The sequence below is a fragment of the Homarus americanus genome, unplaced genomic scaffold (assembly GCF_018991925.1).
Source record: "Homarus americanus isolate GMGI-L3 unplaced genomic scaffold, GMGI_Hamer_2.0 scaffold55640, whole genome shotgun sequence".
NCBI classification, from domain to species: domain Eukaryota; kingdom Metazoa; phylum Arthropoda; class Malacostraca; order Decapoda; family Nephropidae; genus Homarus; species Homarus americanus.
In genome coordinates, this window is record NW_024713650.1 from 327,242 (window position 1) to 348,245 (window position 21,004).

At 41.8% G+C, this 21,004-nt stretch overlaps 1 protein-coding gene across 3 annotated transcripts in view; it reads left to right on the forward strand.

Annotated features, from left to right (window-relative positions):
- LOC121872442 (metabotropic glutamate receptor 6-like) overlaps window positions 1-21,004 on the forward strand; it is a 99,387-nt gene that overhangs the window by 40,822 nt on the left and 37,561 nt on the right. For all 3 annotated transcript variants that reach the window (XM_042375207.1, XM_042375220.1, XM_042375213.1), the window contains exon 2: window positions 3,093-4,278. In XM_042375207.1, the coding sequence (XP_042231141.1) occupies window positions 3,678-4,278 (601 nt within the window). In that variant the 5' untranslated portion in view covers window positions 3,093-3,677. The remainder of the gene's footprint in view (window positions 1-3,092; window positions 4,279-21,004) is intronic.

Consider the following 21,004-nt stretch of genomic DNA (forward strand, 5'->3'; position numbering starts at 1 on the left):
AGTGACACAATAGAGAGATTGAGAGAGAAAGACACATACATAATGCATATATACACACACATAGACATACACACAAGAACACACACATAAGAGAGGGGTGTGAGAGGGAAGTGAGAGGGGTGTGAGAGGGAACGTGGGAGTGAGAGGAAGAAAAGGGAAGAATAAGTGGAAGATTGAGGTGGAGACAAGAAGAGAAAGAGAAGAGACAAACAGGTAAGAGGGGGGGGGGGGGCAGGAGGAGAAAGGGTAGAAGACAAGATGGGAGAAGGATGGGATAGGTGGGATGGAGAGAGAGGGGGGTGGAGAGGGGGAGAGGGGATATTTGAGTAACTTTCCCTCTTTTCATATATATAGTTACAGGAAGAGCGAGGGGAGTACGTGGTCATGCTTATGGAAGAGGAGGAGAGGAGGATGTAGGAGGAAAAAGGAGGAAGAGGAGTAGAAGGGGAGAGGAGGGGGGAAGGAGAACGAGGAGGGAGGAGAAAAGGAGGAAGAGGAAGAGAATGAGAGCAAAGGAGGAAGTGAGGGAAGTTAAGAGGGAATATGGATGAGAGAAAGAGGAAAGACAAAGAAATGAGAGGGTATAGAGGGTAATAAAACAAGAAGAAAACAGGAAAGTATAATCTGTAAGTCCCAGGTTGATGATCTGAGTTTCTGCCTCACTTACACACAATTGTAGGGTCTCAATTGTTTCTCTTACTTTGACAACACAATATATATATTATTTCTCACTGTTCATACTAAACTACCCCAAACACCATGATAACCTCCAGCCAGTTCACTCATAGACAGTAACCGGTTTTTATTCGGTAGAGGACATACATAAAAGTCTTTATTAATTTGCATTTAGGATGGTAATACATAGAAAATAAGAATACTATAATTTATTGCATTTTGGACGGAAATTTAGAGTTTAGGAATTATTCTCATTCTAAAGTTACGAAAAATCCTACAAAAATTGGACGGGTTTTAAGTTTACTGGTATGAGTCTCCTGGGATATAATGTTTACTTCTCTACGTGAGCTTTACAGGATCATACTACAACAATCAGGGGAGCTGAGTCTGTCACATGATAGATTTGCAAGAGCCTAAATATTTAAAATGAAAATGTTCAGTCGAAGTTTTATTTCATTGTGTCAAGAGCGTTCTGCGTCTGAATGGGGGAGCGATTCAATATGTTTTGGATAATAACATTGCTGCTATTCACGTTTTCAAGGCTTATAGTATATTGCTTACGTCTGTCAAGTGCCTAGATACAGACTGCTATGTGGTTTCGATAAAGACACATAGTCGCAAATAAAAATTAAAGTTAGGGTAAGTAAAGTTAAGTTAGGTAAAGTTAGGTCAGGTTAGGTAAAGTTATGTCAGGTTAGCTTAGGTTAGGTAAACTTTGGAGAGGTTTGGTCAGGTTCCCTTTGGTTGGGTGGGGCAGTTTTTTGCGTGTTTTTACCTCACAATTTTCTTCGACTTCAAAATCTTAAGGTAGTCAAGGCTAGATTCTTTTAAATTACCTTCAGTTACATAAGAAAACTCAATTAAACTTCAGTAAATCGTAATAAAAACCTCCATAAACCAGTATTAAACCATATTAAAAACAATTTCCATAAAACATATAGTCACCACTAAACAACTTGTATAAAAAGTAAACTAAAACAGCAATAACTATTTTTTCGCTAAATATTACGTGAAATTATAACAAATATTTCCTGAAAAGACGAAAGATGAAAAATCAAATAAATTTTTTTAACCGTATATTTTGTTCCCTTTAGCCTGCATTAATGACAGTAATTTTCACTCAACTTAGACGGTCTGCTCACCCCACCTGCCCCCACCCACACCCCTGTACCCCACCTTCCCTAGTCCCCTCCACACCCCAATTTCATCCACTCCACCCCACCTACCCCCCATTCTCTCCCCATCCACTCCACCCCACCCCAGCCTCCCCCTAGCCTTCTCCCCTTCCAAAATTACAGAAAATTGCTCCATTTGGTGATATATATGAGACCTGTTAAGTGTAGCTGAAACACAGGTCTTAAAGGACTTCTTCTTTACCATGAATGAACTTTATTCATATATGTTTGCACTGCCATGATGTAGTCGCGTTCAATGGTACCATGACGCTAGTTTATGTTTGGTATGGACGGTTATTTACTGTAGTTTTGGTGCATTTAATGGACGCTCGATTTAACGGACTTTCAACTCTATATAGTTCATTAGATGGAGGTTTTCACAGCTAGCGGATCCTTATATAACGGACTTTCCTCTCCATATAGTCCGTTAAATAGAGGGTTTACTGTACCGTTATATAAGACCGTGGTAGTTATCACACGAGTATGATGTGTTATCCTAAAAAGGTGAACCAAATATAGAAGTGATTATGAGGTGTTCCTGATGTACTTGAGTTGGGGGTGCAATGATAAGCTAGTGACATGAGCGGGCTGAGGGCGCGGGAAGGGAGGAATGGAAATAGTTCGCTCAGAAAATACAAAATTCTGCCTTTTTTTCTCTCAAAATGTAGCACCAACTATACGAATCACACACACGCATATGCAAATGTCTGCCACAATGGACACTACTTTCATATCTAGTGTTCGTTTAAGTATGAGGCAACACGCACCGTCACTCTTTCGTGATTTAAGCCTCATCAACATGGTAATGAGGGGCATTTGTTCCTTGTGTTGGGTGGTGACCTGGAGGACAGCTGCTTCCTTGTTTATATTACCAGATTTTAGGGAAGTTGGAGATCATGTAGAAAGAAAATCGGTGTTTTATTATTTTTTTTAATTTTTTTTACTGAGACGAAGGTTCAACTCTTTAAGGACGATGGTATAACCCTTTAAGGACGATGGTATAGCCCTTTAAGGACGATGGTATAACCCTTTAAGGACGATGGTATAACTCTTTAAGGACGATGGTATAACCCTTTAAGGACTATGGTTTTACCCTATAAGAACGATCGTTTAATTCGTTTTGGTTTCAACATATCAAAAAATATCCCGTATTTTTTTTTCGACGAATGAGAAAATCAGACAAGTGTGACCAAGAATCTCAGATAAAGGTATTGTCTTCACTAACATATTATTCTGTTCCAGGGAAGACTGTTAAGTATTTTTAAGGATAATTGCCAGATGTAACACATATAAACACAGTACTTTAATGTATCTATAAGTGACACAAGAGACCAGGAATGTGAGGGACAACGGTCGTGCGTCTGTGTAAATACTGACTGAAAAAATGTAAATGTCGTGAAAAATAATGAACCTGAAGACTCTATATTTAAGGACGATACGGGTGTATAGAATAAGAACTTTGTAAATAGAGAATAACTTAGAGACGCTATGTACAGTACCTTGTGATGCTCACTACAATGACCAGTGTAAATAAGAGAAGATGTCTTAGTGGTGTGTGTTAGAAAATAAGATAAAATGTAAACACCTGTAAATACTGATGGATACTCTCTCACTGTTGACACTAAGAGGAAAGATGTAAATAAGGGTTTAGTTTGTGAGACATTAAGAGAGAGAGAGAGAGATCACGTAGAAATTAAGTGTTGTAGAGAAAAATAAAGTGAGATAGAGAGATGGCTTCGGCGAGGAGCAGAGTGTCGTCTTTGGTGGTGGTAGCCCTTATGATAGTGTGTGTGTGAGTGTGTGTGTGAGTGTGAGTGTATATGAGTCATGACCACCACCACCACCATGACAGTGGTGGGGCCACTATGGGGGACCCCACAACACAGGCTCCCTAACCGGTGTCGCCCGGGCCAGAGACTGGCAGACTCCGGGAGAGCGAGACCGTGGCAGACCCCTTCCTTCCCTGTAATCTTCCTTGTGTTACTGCTCCTCCTCGACCTCGCCATGCCGTCCCCAGCGCACCATCACACGCTCGACCTCGAGTACGACCTTAGAACGTTGTTATACGAGGGTCTGTACGTACCGAGGAAGACACTAGCCAGACATCTCTCTCGGACTAAACGCCTCACACACAAACAAAGCCAGACGGTGGGGCTGAACTTCACGTGGCCGGCCAGGAAAGTGGTGGCGACGGAGGGGGAGGTGTTGCTGGGTGGCCTCATGATGGTGCACGAGCGTCACCATGATATAGTCTGTGGCCCCATCATGCCCCAGGGAGGTGTACAGGCGGTGGAGGCCATGTTGTACACTCTGGATTTCATCAACGATCAGGAAGACTTTATCCCCGGCGTGAGAATCGGGACCCACATCCTGGACGACTGTGACAAAGATACCTACGGCCTCGAGCAAGCTGTAGACTTTATCAAAGGTCAGTTTATGCCTCCTCTTCTCTCAGCCACGTTATTCTCTCATTCTCTCGCTCATTTTCCTTGTTATTGTCTTTCTTTTTCCTAGTTTAATATATTATTCTCTCTTTGAAACATGTATTAGTTATTTAAGTCTATCATGTATACGTATAAATATATATTGTAAAAATAAATGAAAAATTCCCTGTCCAAATTGTCTCTTGTTCAGATTTTCCCTGCACAAAATTTTCCTTCGTACCGGACATTGATTTATTTAACATGGTTCATTAACGTCAGTAATTCTCGCACCATAAGTCATTTTTCTCCCTCACACGATTTTTTCTCCCCCACATAAACGGCAGGAGGCGGGCTAACAAGGCAGGGACCCGGGGGAGGAGCTAAGGCGGTGGTGGGGAAGATTTCTGAGAGGGGGTGGTGGTGGGGAAGATTACTGCAGCAGGTGTGGGGAATTATGGTGAAGGTGGAGGAAAAATACCGAGAAATACATGTTTATAACTTATATAATTATAGGAAGAGAGAGAGATAGATTGATTAATATTACAGGGTACAAAGTCATAATTATAAAGTTCTCTCCCCTTACAGATGCAAGATATAGAAAGGAATTATGTACCTCTCTCTCTCTCTCTCTCTCTCTCTCTCTCTCTCTCTCCTACCTCTCTCTCTCTCTCTCTCTCTCTCTCTCTCTCTCTCTCTCTCTCTCTCTCCTCTCTCTCTCTCTCTCCCTCTCTCTCTCTCTCTCTCTCTTTCTCTCTCTCATTCAAACATCTCAAACATCAATGAACGTGACCATAAATATGCTGGGGCAAGCTCTAATCCACCCGTACAAACTGGCAACGATCACGAGTAAATACAGACAGACAGACAGTCATGCAGACAAACAGACAGACAGACAAACAGTCATGCAGACAAACAGACAGACAGACAGACAGAGAGACAGAGAAACACACACCACAGTCGCCACAACACAGCCAGTACAGTAACACCCGTCCACAAGACACTACCCCCTCCCTAGCTGTGAAAGTCTACGGATATGACGCACCACATTTGACTACCTCACGGCTGGGAGGACGGGGTGAGTTACCATAAGTTCATCAGCTGTTGTAAAGGTGACGTTCACTTGTTCACTCTGGTGCTGTATATTGTTAGTGTTGTGTAGTGGATATTTTGTCGATTTAAATAACGTTTGGATTATAAGATGTTTGTAAAGTTTGTTAATGTTCGGGTGTAGTATAAGTTGAAGTATTGATAATTGATAAATGTACGCACGTAAATACCATACACACATACACACACACACACACATACATACTCGTATTATTGTTATGAGGAGACGTAATAATTAGAATACATTATCAAAATTTCAGCATTTCGATCACAGATCTTTAATCTGCACGCTGATGAAGGATCTGTGGTCGAATTGTTGAAATTTTGATAATTATCTTCATTGTTACATAAATAATGAAGTTTTGATAATTAATTACGCTAATAATTATTTATATATAGATAGACGTACATAAAGGCGTCTCTCTCTTTTTCTCCGTAGTTCTCACACACACAAGTACACACACCTCCCCTCCACTTTCCCAACCCCTCCCTAACACACACAACCAAGGTGAGAGTTTCACCTGAATATACATTACCTTAATCCCCACAAATCCTGCACCCGTTCATAGGGAAATCCATTAGAGAAATCCTGAAGGTAATTAGTTAATCTCATCAAATTTGTGGATTAATCTGTATGTATAAAGAGGAACCTTAGCTGTTAATTTTCCAGATGGTAAACTATACACGCGTCTATATAAGACCTACTTCTCTATAACAAGGCGTGCAGTGGTATAGTGGGTAAAACTCTCAGCTCTCAAACTACGGGATGAGAGTTCGAGCCTCGGTTAGATTGGGTGACGGGTAGATGTAATGAGAAGGTGAGGGAAATGACTCATAGTTATTCAGGGTTTTTAAAGAAAAGACGGAAAGAGAGAGAGGACGGGAGACAGTGACATAGAGAGAGAAAGAGACAGACAGAGACAGAGAAAAAAGAGAGAGAGAGAGGAGGTACAGAAAGAGAAAAAGTCAGACATAGGAAGAGATAGAGACATAAACAAAGTGAGACAGAGAGAGAGAGGAGAAGAGAAAGAGACAGACAAAGGAAGAGACAGTGACAGAGAAACAAAGTGAGACAGACAGACAGAAAGAGAAACAATGACCCACTTGAAGAAATAACAAACCACCTCTCATAAGCTGAATTAACTCTACCATTAAAGGTATTATCGTCACTTAACCTCTCGTGAAGACAGTGAGTGGGAGGGAACAAGGTAAACACGTGTACGACAACTCGTTATCTTTTGTACGACATCTTTAATTTCGTGTTGACAAGACCCTCATCCCCGAGGTACGATAATTAAACTCTTTGTATACAATGGATTAAACCTGCGAGACCTTCATTTAGGATAGTAATTAAATCACGAAGTCATTTACGATAACTTGATTCTATAATTACTAAAATATCGTAAATTATTTCTCTCTCGGGTTTTGTAGTGAGGATACGATATCTTGGATTTACGATACGATTGTTTAATTATATGGTGATTTAAGTCTTTTACTACGATATTTTTTCTCTTTGATTACGATAATTAACCCTTTAAATACTATAATTTTAGTCCTTAATGACGAAATCTTAAACCTAGTAAAAACGATTCTCAAAGCTTGACAATATGATCAAAGCTTGGCAATATTATCAAAGCTTAGCAATATTATCAAAGCTTAGCAATATTTCCTCACAGTTTTTGGCATCTTTAAGTCTTGAGACGAGAAAAATGTAAAGTATTACCTTGTTTTACCTTGAGCGGATGAACATACATTACCACACACAACGAGACTATTAAACAAGGTGCTTAAGGGGGGGGGGGGGATTTATTGCTACACGACTGATATTAATCCGCTCACTTCTCATGTTTTGTTCAGGATTTGGTATTCATGTGTAATCCGGTTAATCTTCGTGGTGTAGGTACTTTATTGGATTTCTTAAGTGGGGTAGATATTAAAATACTTTGACGGGGATTTTTCTCTTTTCTTGGGGGGTATATAATTGGTAATAATCCTCTTGCCTTGTGTGGTACTTTGACTGAACTCGAAAGTAATCCGGTTAATCTCTGGTCTGTGTGAGTGTTTAAAGGGTGTATCCAATATTGCTGCCTGGTTGGGATTTACTGGTGTAAGATTTGTGTTAATTCCCCTTGCTTCTCGTGTAGTGCTAAGGTGGTAATCCCGCAAAGTCCGGTAATCCTCTGTGTGTCGAGAGTAACATCCCAACATCCCTCTCACGTAGTAACTATTAGCATAAGACTGGAATTAATCCCCTCGCTGTTTATGTCCCACTAAGGTGATAATTTAGTATAATCTGATAATCCCTTGTGTGTATGTCAAGGCAAGCACCCAAAATCGCTGTTGGTAGGGATTAATTACCATAAAACTGACAGTAATCCCCGTTGTTGAGTGCTCATCGCGTTGCTTCTATCACGCTAAGGGAATTCCCTCAATAAATCCCTCAGCGGGGATTTTCTTCGTCAATCCAACATTAGTTCCTCTCACTGTCTCATAAAGAGCCACGTAAATAATCCCATAATCCCCCTGATGGATTTTTGGCTACAAGAGTTAAAGTAATCCTGACCCAACCTCACCTCACCTCACCTCACCTCACCTCACCTCACCTCACCTAACTCAGAAGGTATATCAAAGTAATCCGGTAATCCCTCCCTTGGCCTGAGTAGTGAAGGTAACAGACACAGTTCATGTAGGAAAGGATTTATTGTGCCTCTAAGTCAATAGTTTAAGCTACATCAAGACCTGAATGATTTAAGTGGAAGGGGAAGAGGAGGAGGAAGAAGAGTGGATGAAAGGGGAAGTGAGAGTAAGAGGGAGAGGGCGATAGATGAGTAAAGAGGCGGTAAGGTAAGAGAGAGAGAGAGAGAGAGAGAGAGAGAGGGGGAGGGTATCCATGAAGATTCACAAGATGGATAATAAAGAAAGAATATTAAACACACATATAGAGAAGAAAACAAACAAACAAACACAAGATTCCATTATACAGTTGTTGGTGTGGATTCTGAAGCTATGTGAGAGACCTTTGTTGGATAGTGTATGGATGTTATTACACAGCTGAATACCCCGGATACCAGAGGCGCGCACCAACCAACCTTAACAACTGCCTGGAAAGTTTGGAACGATAGCTGGAATTGAATTGGTCTTATGGCACAGTGTTCAGTCGACCATGTACGGTATATAGGGTAATGGATTGACATTCAGGCACCTATTTCACAGCAGTTGATATCTGGATGGTAACAACACGAGAGGTCAGGTCAGATATTCCCTCTCTGGCGGTAATAGAACATCTGGTAATTGAATCTGACGTTAATTATTGTTGTAGAGTCATTACAAGACAGACGCCAACAGGACTCCACTCTCAAGGCCTTCTAGTCCAGTAACCCTGAGTGTTGTAAATCATGTTAGCGGCTCACACACCAGGTATTAAGGATCTTGATGAAGCCAACACACAGAGGTGACCACGACAGCAGCGAGACTCTCTTATCAGGGGGAGGAAGGTGGAAGAGAACGATACTTAATAACCTAAAATGTTTATTGAATGACATCAGTTCTCTCTCTCTCTCTCTCTCTCTCTCTCTCTCTCTCTCTCTCTGTTAAGTGTCCCTCCAGACGATAGACCACTTGAGTCGCTGAGGGTCGTCCTATTTTTACGGCTCCCCAGACAGCTCTCCACCACCAGCAGCCGTCCTACACCTCCTGATCGACTGGGGAGCCGTTCACTCCTCACAACTGCCTCCCACCAAGCGAGCCAACGATGAGGAACTGATAACTACATTTGCCACACCAGACTGAGCCCCTTTTGTACCCTCGCCATGAACCAAAGTGTAGGAGCGTTCTGGTACAGTTTGTAATCGAGGCAGCGGGAGGGTACAAGACTCTGGGATTATTAACAAAATACCTGAACTGATTTAGTGAGGAGCTGGAACAAGGAAGACATGTATATTATCCGGATTTAAAAGCTGTTAACTCAACCTGCCTTTTGTCCCAGGAAAAAATAGAACACATTTTCTATGAGATTTGAAGCACCAGTATGTTAGGTTTAGTTTCCCATCGCCATAAATATATTTGTTTTAGAGAGTTATATCACACACATACACACGCACATATAAATAACCCCCCCCACACACAAACACCCCCCCTCACACACACAGGCACCCCCCCCCACACACACACACCCGACACACAACGCACCCCATCCACACACGCTCTCTACTATGCACTACACTCACTGGGCGGAACACAGAGCCATCAGTCAAGTGCAGTAACCTTAGAGGAGAAGTATGAGGGGAGACGACCGTGGTGTTAAACATGCATGCTATCGATCCAGACCTCCCTCAGTTATTTAGTGCACACGCTTCACACACTCTCTATACCGTGTGTGTGTGTGTGTGTGGCAGAGTCAATTTATTAATATAAGAAGAGTGTTTGACGTAGAGATGCTACTGTCCGTGTGTGTGGCAAGGAAGTGTTTGTGTGTGGGGGGTTTCTGTGTGTGTGTGTGGCAGGAGTGTTTGTGTGTGGGGGGTGCTACTGTGTGTGTGTCTGTGTGGGGTGTTTGTGTGTGGGGTGCTGCTGTGTGTGTGTGTGTGGTGTTTGTGTGTGGGGTGCTGCTGTGTGTGTGTGTGTGGGGTGTTTGTGTGTGGGGTGCTGTGTGTGTGTGTGTAAGTGTTTTGTGTGTGGGGGGGTGCTGCTGTGTGTGTGTGTGTGGCAGGGTGTTTGTGTGTGGGGTGCTGCTGTGTGTGTGTGTGTGGGGTGTTTGTGTGGGGTGCTGCTGTGTGTGTGTGGCAGGGGTGTTTGTGTGCTGGGGTGCTGCTGTGTGTGTGTGTGGCAGGGGGTGTTTGTGTGTGGGGGTGCTGCTGTGTGTGTGTGTGTGGGGTGTTTGTGTAGGGGTGCTGTTGTGTGTGGGGTGCTGCTGTGTGTGTGTGTGGCGGGGGTGTTTGTGTGTGGGGGGTGCTGCTGTGTGCGTGTGGGTGTTTGTGTGTGTTCGTGTGTATGTGGGTATAATATATAGGGATATAATCAGATGAATACACACAAATATATACAAAAATACATGTATACAATTATTTATTAATATACAGTACATCCAGGCAGACGGTCAATATTTTACCTGAATTATTTCTTACCAAATATTGTGACTTATCTCCCTCCCTCCCTCCCTCACTCTGCTAGTAGTTTCCTCACTACCACATCCACTATCTGTCCAAATGAGTTTATTTATGCGAGTTAGACGGCCGTATGTTTACTACTTAATTTAGGGGACCCCACTTTACACACCATCAGTCAGGCTTAACACCTTCACTACGGGGACGCCACTTTTAATATTTTATTTGGTTGATGCCAGATAATTTTATTCAGCTCCGAGGCAGCACCGTGTATAAGGCATTAGAGGAGGAGGTGTGGTTGGTAGCCCTGCCTCACCACTAAATCAGCAGTTGGTATACCTGAGGCTTGTTTGTTGACAGTTAGGGACACGTGTGAGGACAGTGACAGGCCGAGTGGCAGTGTGGTACATCACCCAGGTGGAGCGGCCCTTCTTAATAAGGGGAAGAAAGGGCCTCGTCCCTGATTATTTCCATAATATTAGACTAATTAGTGATGAGCAACAGACGGGGCAACAGGTGACATAATGCCAGTGAACCGCCCAGAACACAGCCGTAAAATATGTGAGTTTGAGTTATATTTACTATAGGTATAAATTATGAAGGTGTGATGTTGCTTTGACTAACTTAACTTAGCGTAATCTGCCAATACCGTCGTCCATCCTGGGGGATCCTTAGACAACTAAAGTGTATTGTATGCATCTCAGACTGAGTGTATGGGTGTATGAGAGGCGTAGGAAGTATTACACACACACACACACACTCACACACACACACACACACTCTGCTCAGCTGCTGTTAATTAGTAGGGAAGAAGATAGGGTAGGCCATTAGCTAAGTGGCCACTCAGGTCGCTGCTTTTGATGTAGGGGCGCTGGGGGGGACGGTGTCCGGGATGAACCTTCCTCACCCGACTATAAACACAAGTCAGCTGATGATGTAAACACAAGTCAGCTGATGATACGAGCACATTGTTCTTATATGACGTCACGGAGGGTGGTGGCAGGTGATACGAGTGGCAGTAGTATCTGGGTATGATAAGACATTGCTTCCTCGTCTCACCGATAGAGGGAACACTGATGAGGTGTGCTGACAGGACAGTGATTTTGCTTTTCATTGTCTTTTGGGAGTAACTGTGCGTACCCATTGTCCATTAATCACTAGAATCCGTCAGTTACGTCACACTTTCCATTTTCCTTATTCCAGAAGGTCACGTATCTCGTTTTCTTTCACGAGTGTTTACATGCCACAGGTTTTAGTTCAGGTTCAAAGTATAATTTGTGACAACTACAGGCTCGGACACCGGGGAATTTGTAACCTTTTCTGGTGTCACCCCAAAACCGTTCATTTTTCCCGCCATTTTCTCCTGTGTTATCTGCACCCACCAGGAGTCAGGCGTACCAACTTTCCTAACCCAATCAGTGTTGCCAACATCCTCCCCAAGTAAACTTTTACGTGTAGTTAAATCCTTTGTCTCTCTCTCTCTCTCTCTCTCTCTCTCTCTCTCTCTCTCTCTCTCTCTCTCTCTCTCTCTCTCTCTCTCTCTCTGTGATTTTGCGTGTCCAGCATGAGAGAATAAGTGAACAGTAAGCAAGTGAATATTTATATTAAGAAATAAAAACTTTGTGGCTATATTTGTATTACCAACAACAGCGACATATTTCTGTATACCTGAGCGTCTGAACAGTTGATGATACGCCTTTGTACTCATATTTGTGAAGTTTTCTTTATTTGTGTTTGCTGCGCTATTCCTCTTCCTCACGCACATACACACATAAGCACACGGACATATACACACACATGCACACATACCACACGCGCATACATACTTATACACACACACACATGCATACACACACACACACACACGGGTATGGATTCCTTGATATATCTATTAGCAATAAACCTCAGGTAAGAGGTAGACTACACAAAACTAACCTAACCTAACCTAACCTAACCTAACCTAACCTAACCTAACCTAGCAGTATGTATCGTCTCATTGTCATATATTCCAGATCATTCTAGCACTGTGTATGTTCCGGTTGCCATACACCAGAACATTCCAGCATCGTGTGTGGTCCCTTATGCACGAGTAACTTCAGTCCCATGCACACAGGGAAATAATGATGACTTTGTCTCTGTGTTATAATGAATTCTCTTCCCTTTTATGGTAACTTTTTTCATTAAATGCTTCCGTAACTTTTGTAATAATGACGGAGGCACTTTTGATGAAATGCTTTTGTGGGAGTGATGGGGAGATATGGTGTGGAGTGTGATACAGGGGTAGTGTGAGAGGCAGGTAAGGTGGAGTGGGATGGAACGGTAATGGAAGTGTGGAATGGGATGGAAGGGGGGTCTGTGTGGGGTGAAAGGAGGGAGAGAGGGAGAGAGAAAGAGAGTGAGGGAGAAGAAGAGTGTTAAAATGATAATTATAAATAATGTTAAGTGTTCAGGTCTCCAAGACAAAACTTTTAGAAGTATATAAAACCAAAGTGACTTTTATTTGATGTTATTGAAGAATGTTTTAGATACACAAAGGAGATGTTTTAGTCGTCAGTTGGAAACAAGATGGTTGAGATCTGTGGAAATACCCAGTTTAGAGCAAAAAAGATGATTCAAGTTTGTCTCTTCTCATCTCACAAGCTTACTGTACAGAGGAGAAGCAATGATATTGACTTGTGTGTGTGTGTGTGTGTGTGTGTGTGTGTGTGTGTGTGTGTGTGTGTGTGTGTGTGTGTGTGTGTGTGTGTGTGTGTGTGTGTGTGTGTGTGTGTGTGTGTGTGTGTGTGTGTGTGTGTGTGTGTGTGTGTGTGTGTCAGGTAGTGAGGGCAATATTGAGGCAACATACAATGTTACCTGTGCAATTAATGTCTTCTATTTTTATATATACAAACCTTTATGTTTGTATCTCATAACCTTGATGAGTTTGTATAATAAATTCACCTTCATATTAATATATAAAACAATACTGAAAATTATATCGTATTTATATTATATATCAGAACGAAAATTAATGTCATATATCAAAAAATAAAAGAGGATTAAATAAGCATGATATAGTAGTGGATATAGCCAGTATATGAGCATGATATAGTAGTGGATATGGCCAGTATATAAGCATGATATAGTAGTGGATATGGCCAGTATATAAGCATGATATAGTAGTGGATATGGCCAGTATATAAGCATGATATAGGTGTGTATATGACCAGTAAACAAACATGTATGGACAGGTCTTCATCCTCGAACAAATCAATTCCTGGGAAGCTGAGTGAAATTGGCAATTTACGGCCTGAGTGATGCCAGTGTCCCTCTCTCTTCCATGGTGGCACTCACAGCTCTCCTAGGGTGATCCCAGCTCTCATAGGGTGATTCCAGCTGTCCCATGGTTATCCCAGCTGTCCCAGGATGATCTCAACTGTCCCGAGGTGAATCCAGTTGTCCCAGAGTGATGTTAGTGCCAGTTTCAAAGATAATAATAGAGACAGACAGACAGACAGACAGACAGACAGATGAACGTACGAACAGACCGAGAGAGAGAAGGGGGGGGGGGGCTCATTTAGCGCTGATTACTAAAATGAAACATGTGATGTAAGAGCATTTGGCAGTGACCAATAAAGCTTTGGGTGCATGTTCAGCTTTTCTGAGAGTCCCATCACCAGCAACCTCCCTTCCCCTCCCCCTTCCCCCTTCCCCCTTCACCTCCCTCCCCCCTCCTCTACTGGCACGGACTGACGGACGATGAATCACAATATTACGGATGGATTCTGAACACTAATTTATGATACATTGTGTTCAGTGAGTCGTAATTTCTCTTCGCCTTTCTTTAATTATACGAAATATATTTATATTCATGTTTCAACTTATCATTTTTTAGATTTTTTCCCCATCATATAATTTTATTAAATTTTTTTTATGTGATATATATATATATATATATATATATATATATATATATATATATATATATATATATATATATATATATATATATATATATATATATATATATATATATATATATATATATATATATATTTATATATATATATATTTTTTTATATATATATATTATTTTTTGTTTTTAGTTTTTTTATTCTTTGATGTGAACTTTGACCTTTGATGTTGTGGAAAATGTATATATGCTTTTTATTTTTATTTATTTTTTTTGGGGGGGGGTAGAAGGTTGATCCGAACATTGCTTTTAGTATTTGATGGTATTGAGAAAGAGAGAGACAAATATACATACAGACATACATATATAAATATCTCCTTAATATATGTATACAATTAACTTAAAACATATACAGTAATATTCATACACCAAAAAAAAAAACAACGTTTAGAAATTATAAACTCCAATACCAAAAAATACACAGAAAATACACACACAATTACCCATTTGAGGAATACAAAAAAATACAAAAATAGGAGAACATTAGATTACAACGATAACTGATGAAATTGGACATGAGTGAAAATATATTTGCTCTAATACTTCGAGATTACGTTAAAAATATATGACTGTAGCGCCTCAGAATTAAATACCTGGTAAATATGTATATATATATATACTGGAAATATTGTGAAGTCAGAAGTTGTATTTACATATCAAACGAAAGGTAAAATATATAGAGTTTCGGAATTTGCTTGTGTATTATTATTAGTAGTAGTAATGTGTAGTAATGTGTGTGTGTGTGTGTGTGTGTGTGTGTGTGTGTGTGTGTGTGTGTGTGTTTGGAAGAAAGGAAGAGGGTAGGGAAGGGATTAGGGTTGGTTTGGGTTAGGATTTGGGAGGGATTTGACAGGATAGGGGGAGAATTTGACTGGATAGGAGAAGAATTTGACAGGATAGGGGAAGAATTTGACAGGATAGGGGTAGAATTTGACAGGATAGGAGAAGAATTTGACAGGATAGGAGAAGAATTTGACAGGATAGGGGGAGAATTTGACAGGATAGGGGAAGAATTTGACAGGATAGGGGAAGAATTTGACAGGATAGGGGAAGAATTTGACAGGATAGGAGAAGAATTTGACAGGATAGGGGAAGAATTTGACTGGATTGGGGAAGATTCGGGGGAAGGATTGGGTGGCAAGTCTCACCAAACCCATCACAACTTCAGCTGAGGTTTCCGATGACCATCCTGATAGATCCATCCACCTTCTGTCTTCCTCTTCCTCCTCCTCTTCTTCGTCCTTCTCCTTCTTCTCCTCTTCCTTCTCCTCCTTCTTCTTCTCCTCTTCTTCCTCCTTTTCCTACGTGTCCTCTTCCTTCTCTCCCCCATCACCTCCTCCTCCTCTTCCACCTTCTTTATTATCTCTCTCCTTGTTCTCCTCTTTCGTTCCTCCTTTCACCATGTCAATTTTTTTCTCGGTTTTCTTTCTCTCATTTTTAACAAATTTCTCTTTACCTTCTTCTTTTATACTTTACTCTTACCCTTTCATTAAGTTTTTCCTTTAACTATTCTTTCATTCTTTCATTTTGTTTTTTTTTCTCGCTTTTATCAGACATTTCTTTGGCTGCGTCTTTTTTTTATTCTTTCATCCTATCTTCTTTTTCGCTCCTGCTTTCATTGTTTTTATTCTTGCATTTTTTATCAACTTGTTAATTATCTTCTCCCGTTTTTCATTCACTCCTTGATTACTTCATTCATCTTGTGATAATATTTTTCTATCATCTTTCTCTTTGTCTCTCTTTTCTTCTTATATTTTTCCATCTTTATCATTTGTTTCTTTTTCTTTCGTTGTTTATTTTTCACTTTCACTCAGTTTTTCATCATTTCATCTGTCACTTCGTCTCTTATTTTCTCTCTCACTTTCTCTCACCCCATCTCAATCTCATTCTCATCTTACGTCCACTCTCCTCACCTTCTCATCTTACTTCCACTCACCTTTCCCACTCACCTATCCCTCTCATCTCATCTCCATCTCCCTCTCACCTTATCTCCACTCTCCTCTCACCCCTGAGCTTCTTACTGACCCTGAGAGACCCTTGTGCCAGGCGCCGAGTGTCAGGTGCTTAAGGCTATTGCTTTCTAACCTTCCAATCAAAATTCTGATGGGGTAGACCTCGAGACCAGTTCCAAGTTAAGGTCGAGGTTAAAGTTAATGTCGAGGTCGAGGTCTAGGTTAAAGTCGAGGTAGAGGTCGAGGTCAAGGTCAAAGTCGAGGTCGAGGTCAAGGTCAAGTTCAAGGTCTCGTCAAGGTCGATTCTTGAGACATTTAGCAGAGGAAGTTCTAGGCTTACCAAATCATCCTTGAGGACTTACTTTAAAACTTACAACAATAGCTTCTTGAGATGTTTAGTAGAAGTAAGCCAATGTTCAAACAGTTCGAGGCTCAGCAGGTCACCCTTGAGGTATTTGCCTTCAAACTCTCAACAATATAATTCTGGGGGGAGGGGAGCAAGGTGCTGTCCCCCTCTCTCTCACTCAAGAAGTTTGGTAGAGACAGAGTAAGGTTCACTGGGTTTTCTTTGAGCTATTGCTTTCAAACTTTTAGATTAAATTCGTGGAGGAACTGTGAGGTCTGGTGGTGGAGCTGGACACAGTCTTTCATGTGAGGGCTGTTTGTGTTTCCCGGCGAGCAGTCATCTCGTGTTGTTTCTCTTTATCTCTCTCTCTCTCTCTCTCTATCTCTCTCTCTTTCTAATTATCTCTCTTTCTCTTTCTATCTCTCTCCTCCGTATGACTTTCTCCAGTTCCTTTTCCGTGCATTAGTTACAACTCGACCGCCATCAAACGCGAAGACTAACTGAGAGACTGTCAGAACACACACACACACACACTCACACACACACACACACACACTCACACACACACACACACACACACACACACACACTCACACACACACACACAATATACAGGGATATAACGGAGCTGTACAAACCACTTTAAACACAAGTAGATTCAGGAAATTCAAGGGACCAGATTAAAGTAGGAAGGGTCGATAGCCTCCCCTCCTCTCATCCCTTGAATTACATTACGCACACACACACACACACACACACACACACACACACACACACACACACACACTCTCTCAGGTCATCAGATATTCTATAGCCCAGTTGGTGATGGTTTCGACTTCCAAACCTAGAAAACGTGGGTTCGATTCCTGCCACGGGTTAGGGTGAGAAGGGGTTCTTATTTCTGGTGTATATAATGGTTTGCGTTTTTTGGCCTGTGGTGGTAATGTAATCTAACATAATCTAACCAAACTCTAATCTAGCTTAACCTAACCTAACCTAACCAAACCTAACCAAGCCTAGCCTAACCCTTCCTTGATAGCAGTAGGGTGTTTTAATCTGCAAGTTTCCCTTAAAACTCTTAAAAAAAAATTCTGTCGTGGAAAATTTTCGTTTATCTGACCTTAGGAGTTTGTTAATGAGTCAAACGAGGAAATTAAAAGAAGAATTAGTCAGACTGAGACCAAAACTTTTAAGACCAGAACACAAAATTACTTCCCTGCATCACGAGAGGCTGAGAGAGAGAGAGAGATACAAAAACAATAAACGAAAAATAGAGTATAAAGAATAATGAAAGTGGTTACTAAGGATATATTAGATAAACAGAGAGAAAGAGAGACACGGAGAGACAATAAAGAGTAATGTGGAGAAGGATTACTCCAGGATATAACTCAATTGTGTACTATTATCCAGAGGAGACGGGAGAACCCCTTCCAGTCCCGGGATTTACAAAGATTTATTCAGAATATAAACTGGCGGCCATAGTAGAACGTATGTGAGTGGGGGAGTGAGTGGGAGGGGGAGGGTGGGTGAGTGGAGGAAGGAGGGTTGAGAGGGAGGATGTGTGAGGTAGGGTGAGAAGGGAATGGGAGGGAGAGAGTGAAGATATAAGAGAAAGGGAGGAGGAGGAGAGAAAATTATATAAAGAGAGAGAGAGAGAGGGAGACAGAGTGTGTGTGTGTGTGTGTTTCAGGTATTACGAGGAAGAGGGTCATAATTGTTGAGGATCAGGTGTTGAGCTCCAGGAATATATAGTGTTGCTGTCCGCGTCTGGTAGTGGTGCCAGTGGTGCCAGTGGTAGTAGTGGTGCAAGTGGTAGTGGTGCCAGTGGTAGTGGTGCCAGTGGTAGTAATTAATTGCCAGTGGTAGTAGTGGTGCCAATGATGTGGTAGTGGTGGTGCCAGTGGTAGTGGTGCCGGTGGTAGTAGTGGTGCCAGTGGTAGTGGTGCCAGTGGTAGTGAGTGCCAGTGGTAGTGGTAGTGCCAGTGGTAGTGGTGCCAGTGGCGAGTAGTGCCAGTGGTAGTGGTGCCAGTGGTAGTGGTGCCAGTGGTAGTGGTGCCCGGTGGTGGTGGTGAGATTGCTTGATTGGTAATTGAATTGCCAGTGGTGAGTAATTAGTTGCCGGTGGTAGTGGTGGTTGCCAGTGGTGGTTGCTTGATTGGTGATCAATTGCCAGTGGTGAGTGGTGCCAGTGGTGGTGAGATGCCTTGATGGTAGTGGTGCCAGTGGTGAAGTGGTGGTGCCAGTGGTAGTGGTGCCGGTGGTAGTCGGTTAACCGGTGGTAGTGGTGCGGTGGTGATAGTGGTGCCGGTGGTATTGATTGCCAGTGGTGGTGGTGCGAAGTGGTAGTGGTGCCAGTGGTATTGGTGGTGCCAGTGGTAGTGAGGTGGTGCCGGTGGTAGTAGTGGTGCCAGTGGTAGTAATTATGGTGCCGGTGGTAGTGGTGCTCCAGTGGTAGTAATTAATTGCCAGTGGTAAGTAGTGGTGCCGGTGGTAGTGAGTGGTGCCAGTGGTGTCAGTGGAATTGCCAGTGGTAGTAGTGGTGCCAGTGGTAGTCAATTGCCAGTGTGGTAATGGTAGATTGCCAGTGGTAGTAGTGGTGCCAGTGGTAGTAGTGGTGCAAGTGGTAGTGGTGCCAGTGGTAGTAGTGGTGCCAGTGGTAGTAGTGGTGCCAGTGGTAGTAGTGGTGCCAGTGGTAGTAGTGGTGCCAGTGGTAGTGGTGCCAGTGGTAGAATACAGTGCCAAAAGTATAATAAATAAAACCCCTCCAAACCTTTGAAATCTAACAGACGAGCGACTCATATGTCGACACATTTGGAGGACTACGATAAAATAAATTCAATATGAAATACATCAAAATAAATCCAGGGGGATGAATGAAAAAAAATCCCTCGGTGATATAAACAACAGCTGGTGCAGTGCGACATGTTTTGTGTCATGGGGTGGCAGTGGTGGCGGCCGCACGATTATTATGAATCATTATATGAGTTTAACGTGTGTGACTCACCACGAGGGATTATACTAACGCTAACACGGTAAGGGAGGGTAGTGAAGGGTAGTGAAGGGGAGTGAAGGGAAGTGAAGGGAAGTGAAGGGAAGTGAAGGGCTATAAGTGTGATAGAGGGAAGGAATTTAGCTGATGTGAGATGAAGAGATTAACTGATGATGATGATGATGATGATGATGATGATGATTGATGATGATGATTGATGATGATGATTGATGATGATAAAGGTTCAGACAACACACTTTACAACAATCAAAACAATACCAAGAGAACTGATCACTAGGGCACCAAAACACACTCTTTTCCCTCATAATTTCCCACGAGTCACAGTAAAAATATGATGAATACCTAGAAGGATTTTGACTTGACTTAATTCTCGACCCCTTTAATGCTACTTTCAAGAAACCCTTTAAATATTATGAAGAGAAATGATGTAACTTTTACCTCCTGAGAAAAAAAAATGAATGAATTTTTCCTTATATACTAAGTTAATGTTGTAAGATATTCTTTGGTACCTCTGTGTTGACTCTCTCTCTCTCTCTCTTTCTCTCTCTACGTCAGTCCATAATTGGGTCAGTTTCAATACATCAAGACGTACACACCAATTACCAACAGTGTGTGTGTGTGTGTGTGTGTGTGTGTGTGTGTGTGTGTGTGTGTGTGTGTGTGTGTGTGTGTGTGTGTGTGTGTGTGTGTGTGTGTGTGTGTGTTGCTATCGTGAATTTCCCCTGTTATATTTGCATACTTCCCTCCGCCAATCAAAGACTTGCTATGTATGTTAATCTAGACCCTAAATGTTGGGATGTTTGGGAAAGGTTGAGGCAGAGATGACATAGGGGAAGGCAAGTGGTGTTCAATCCTTTATATATAGAGAAAGTGGTGTTCAATCCTTTATATATAGAGAAAGTGGTGTTCAATCCTTTATATATAGAGAAAGTGGTGTTCAATCCTTTATATATAGAGAAAGTGGTGTTCAATCCCTTATATATAGAGAAAGTGGTGTTCAATCCTTTATATATAGAGAAAGTGGTGTTCAATCCCTTATATATAGAGAAAGTGGTGTTCAATCCCTTATATATAGAGAAAGTGGTGTTCAATCCCTTATATATTATAGCAAATGGTGTCTGTCTGTGCCTGTGTATGCGTTTGTCTGGGACTGTCTGTGTCTGTGTCTGTTTATCTATGTTTCTGTCTGAACCTGTCACCTACAGTAAGGTGAGACATACAGAGACACATACCAAGAAGATATATTAAAGAAGAGACACAAA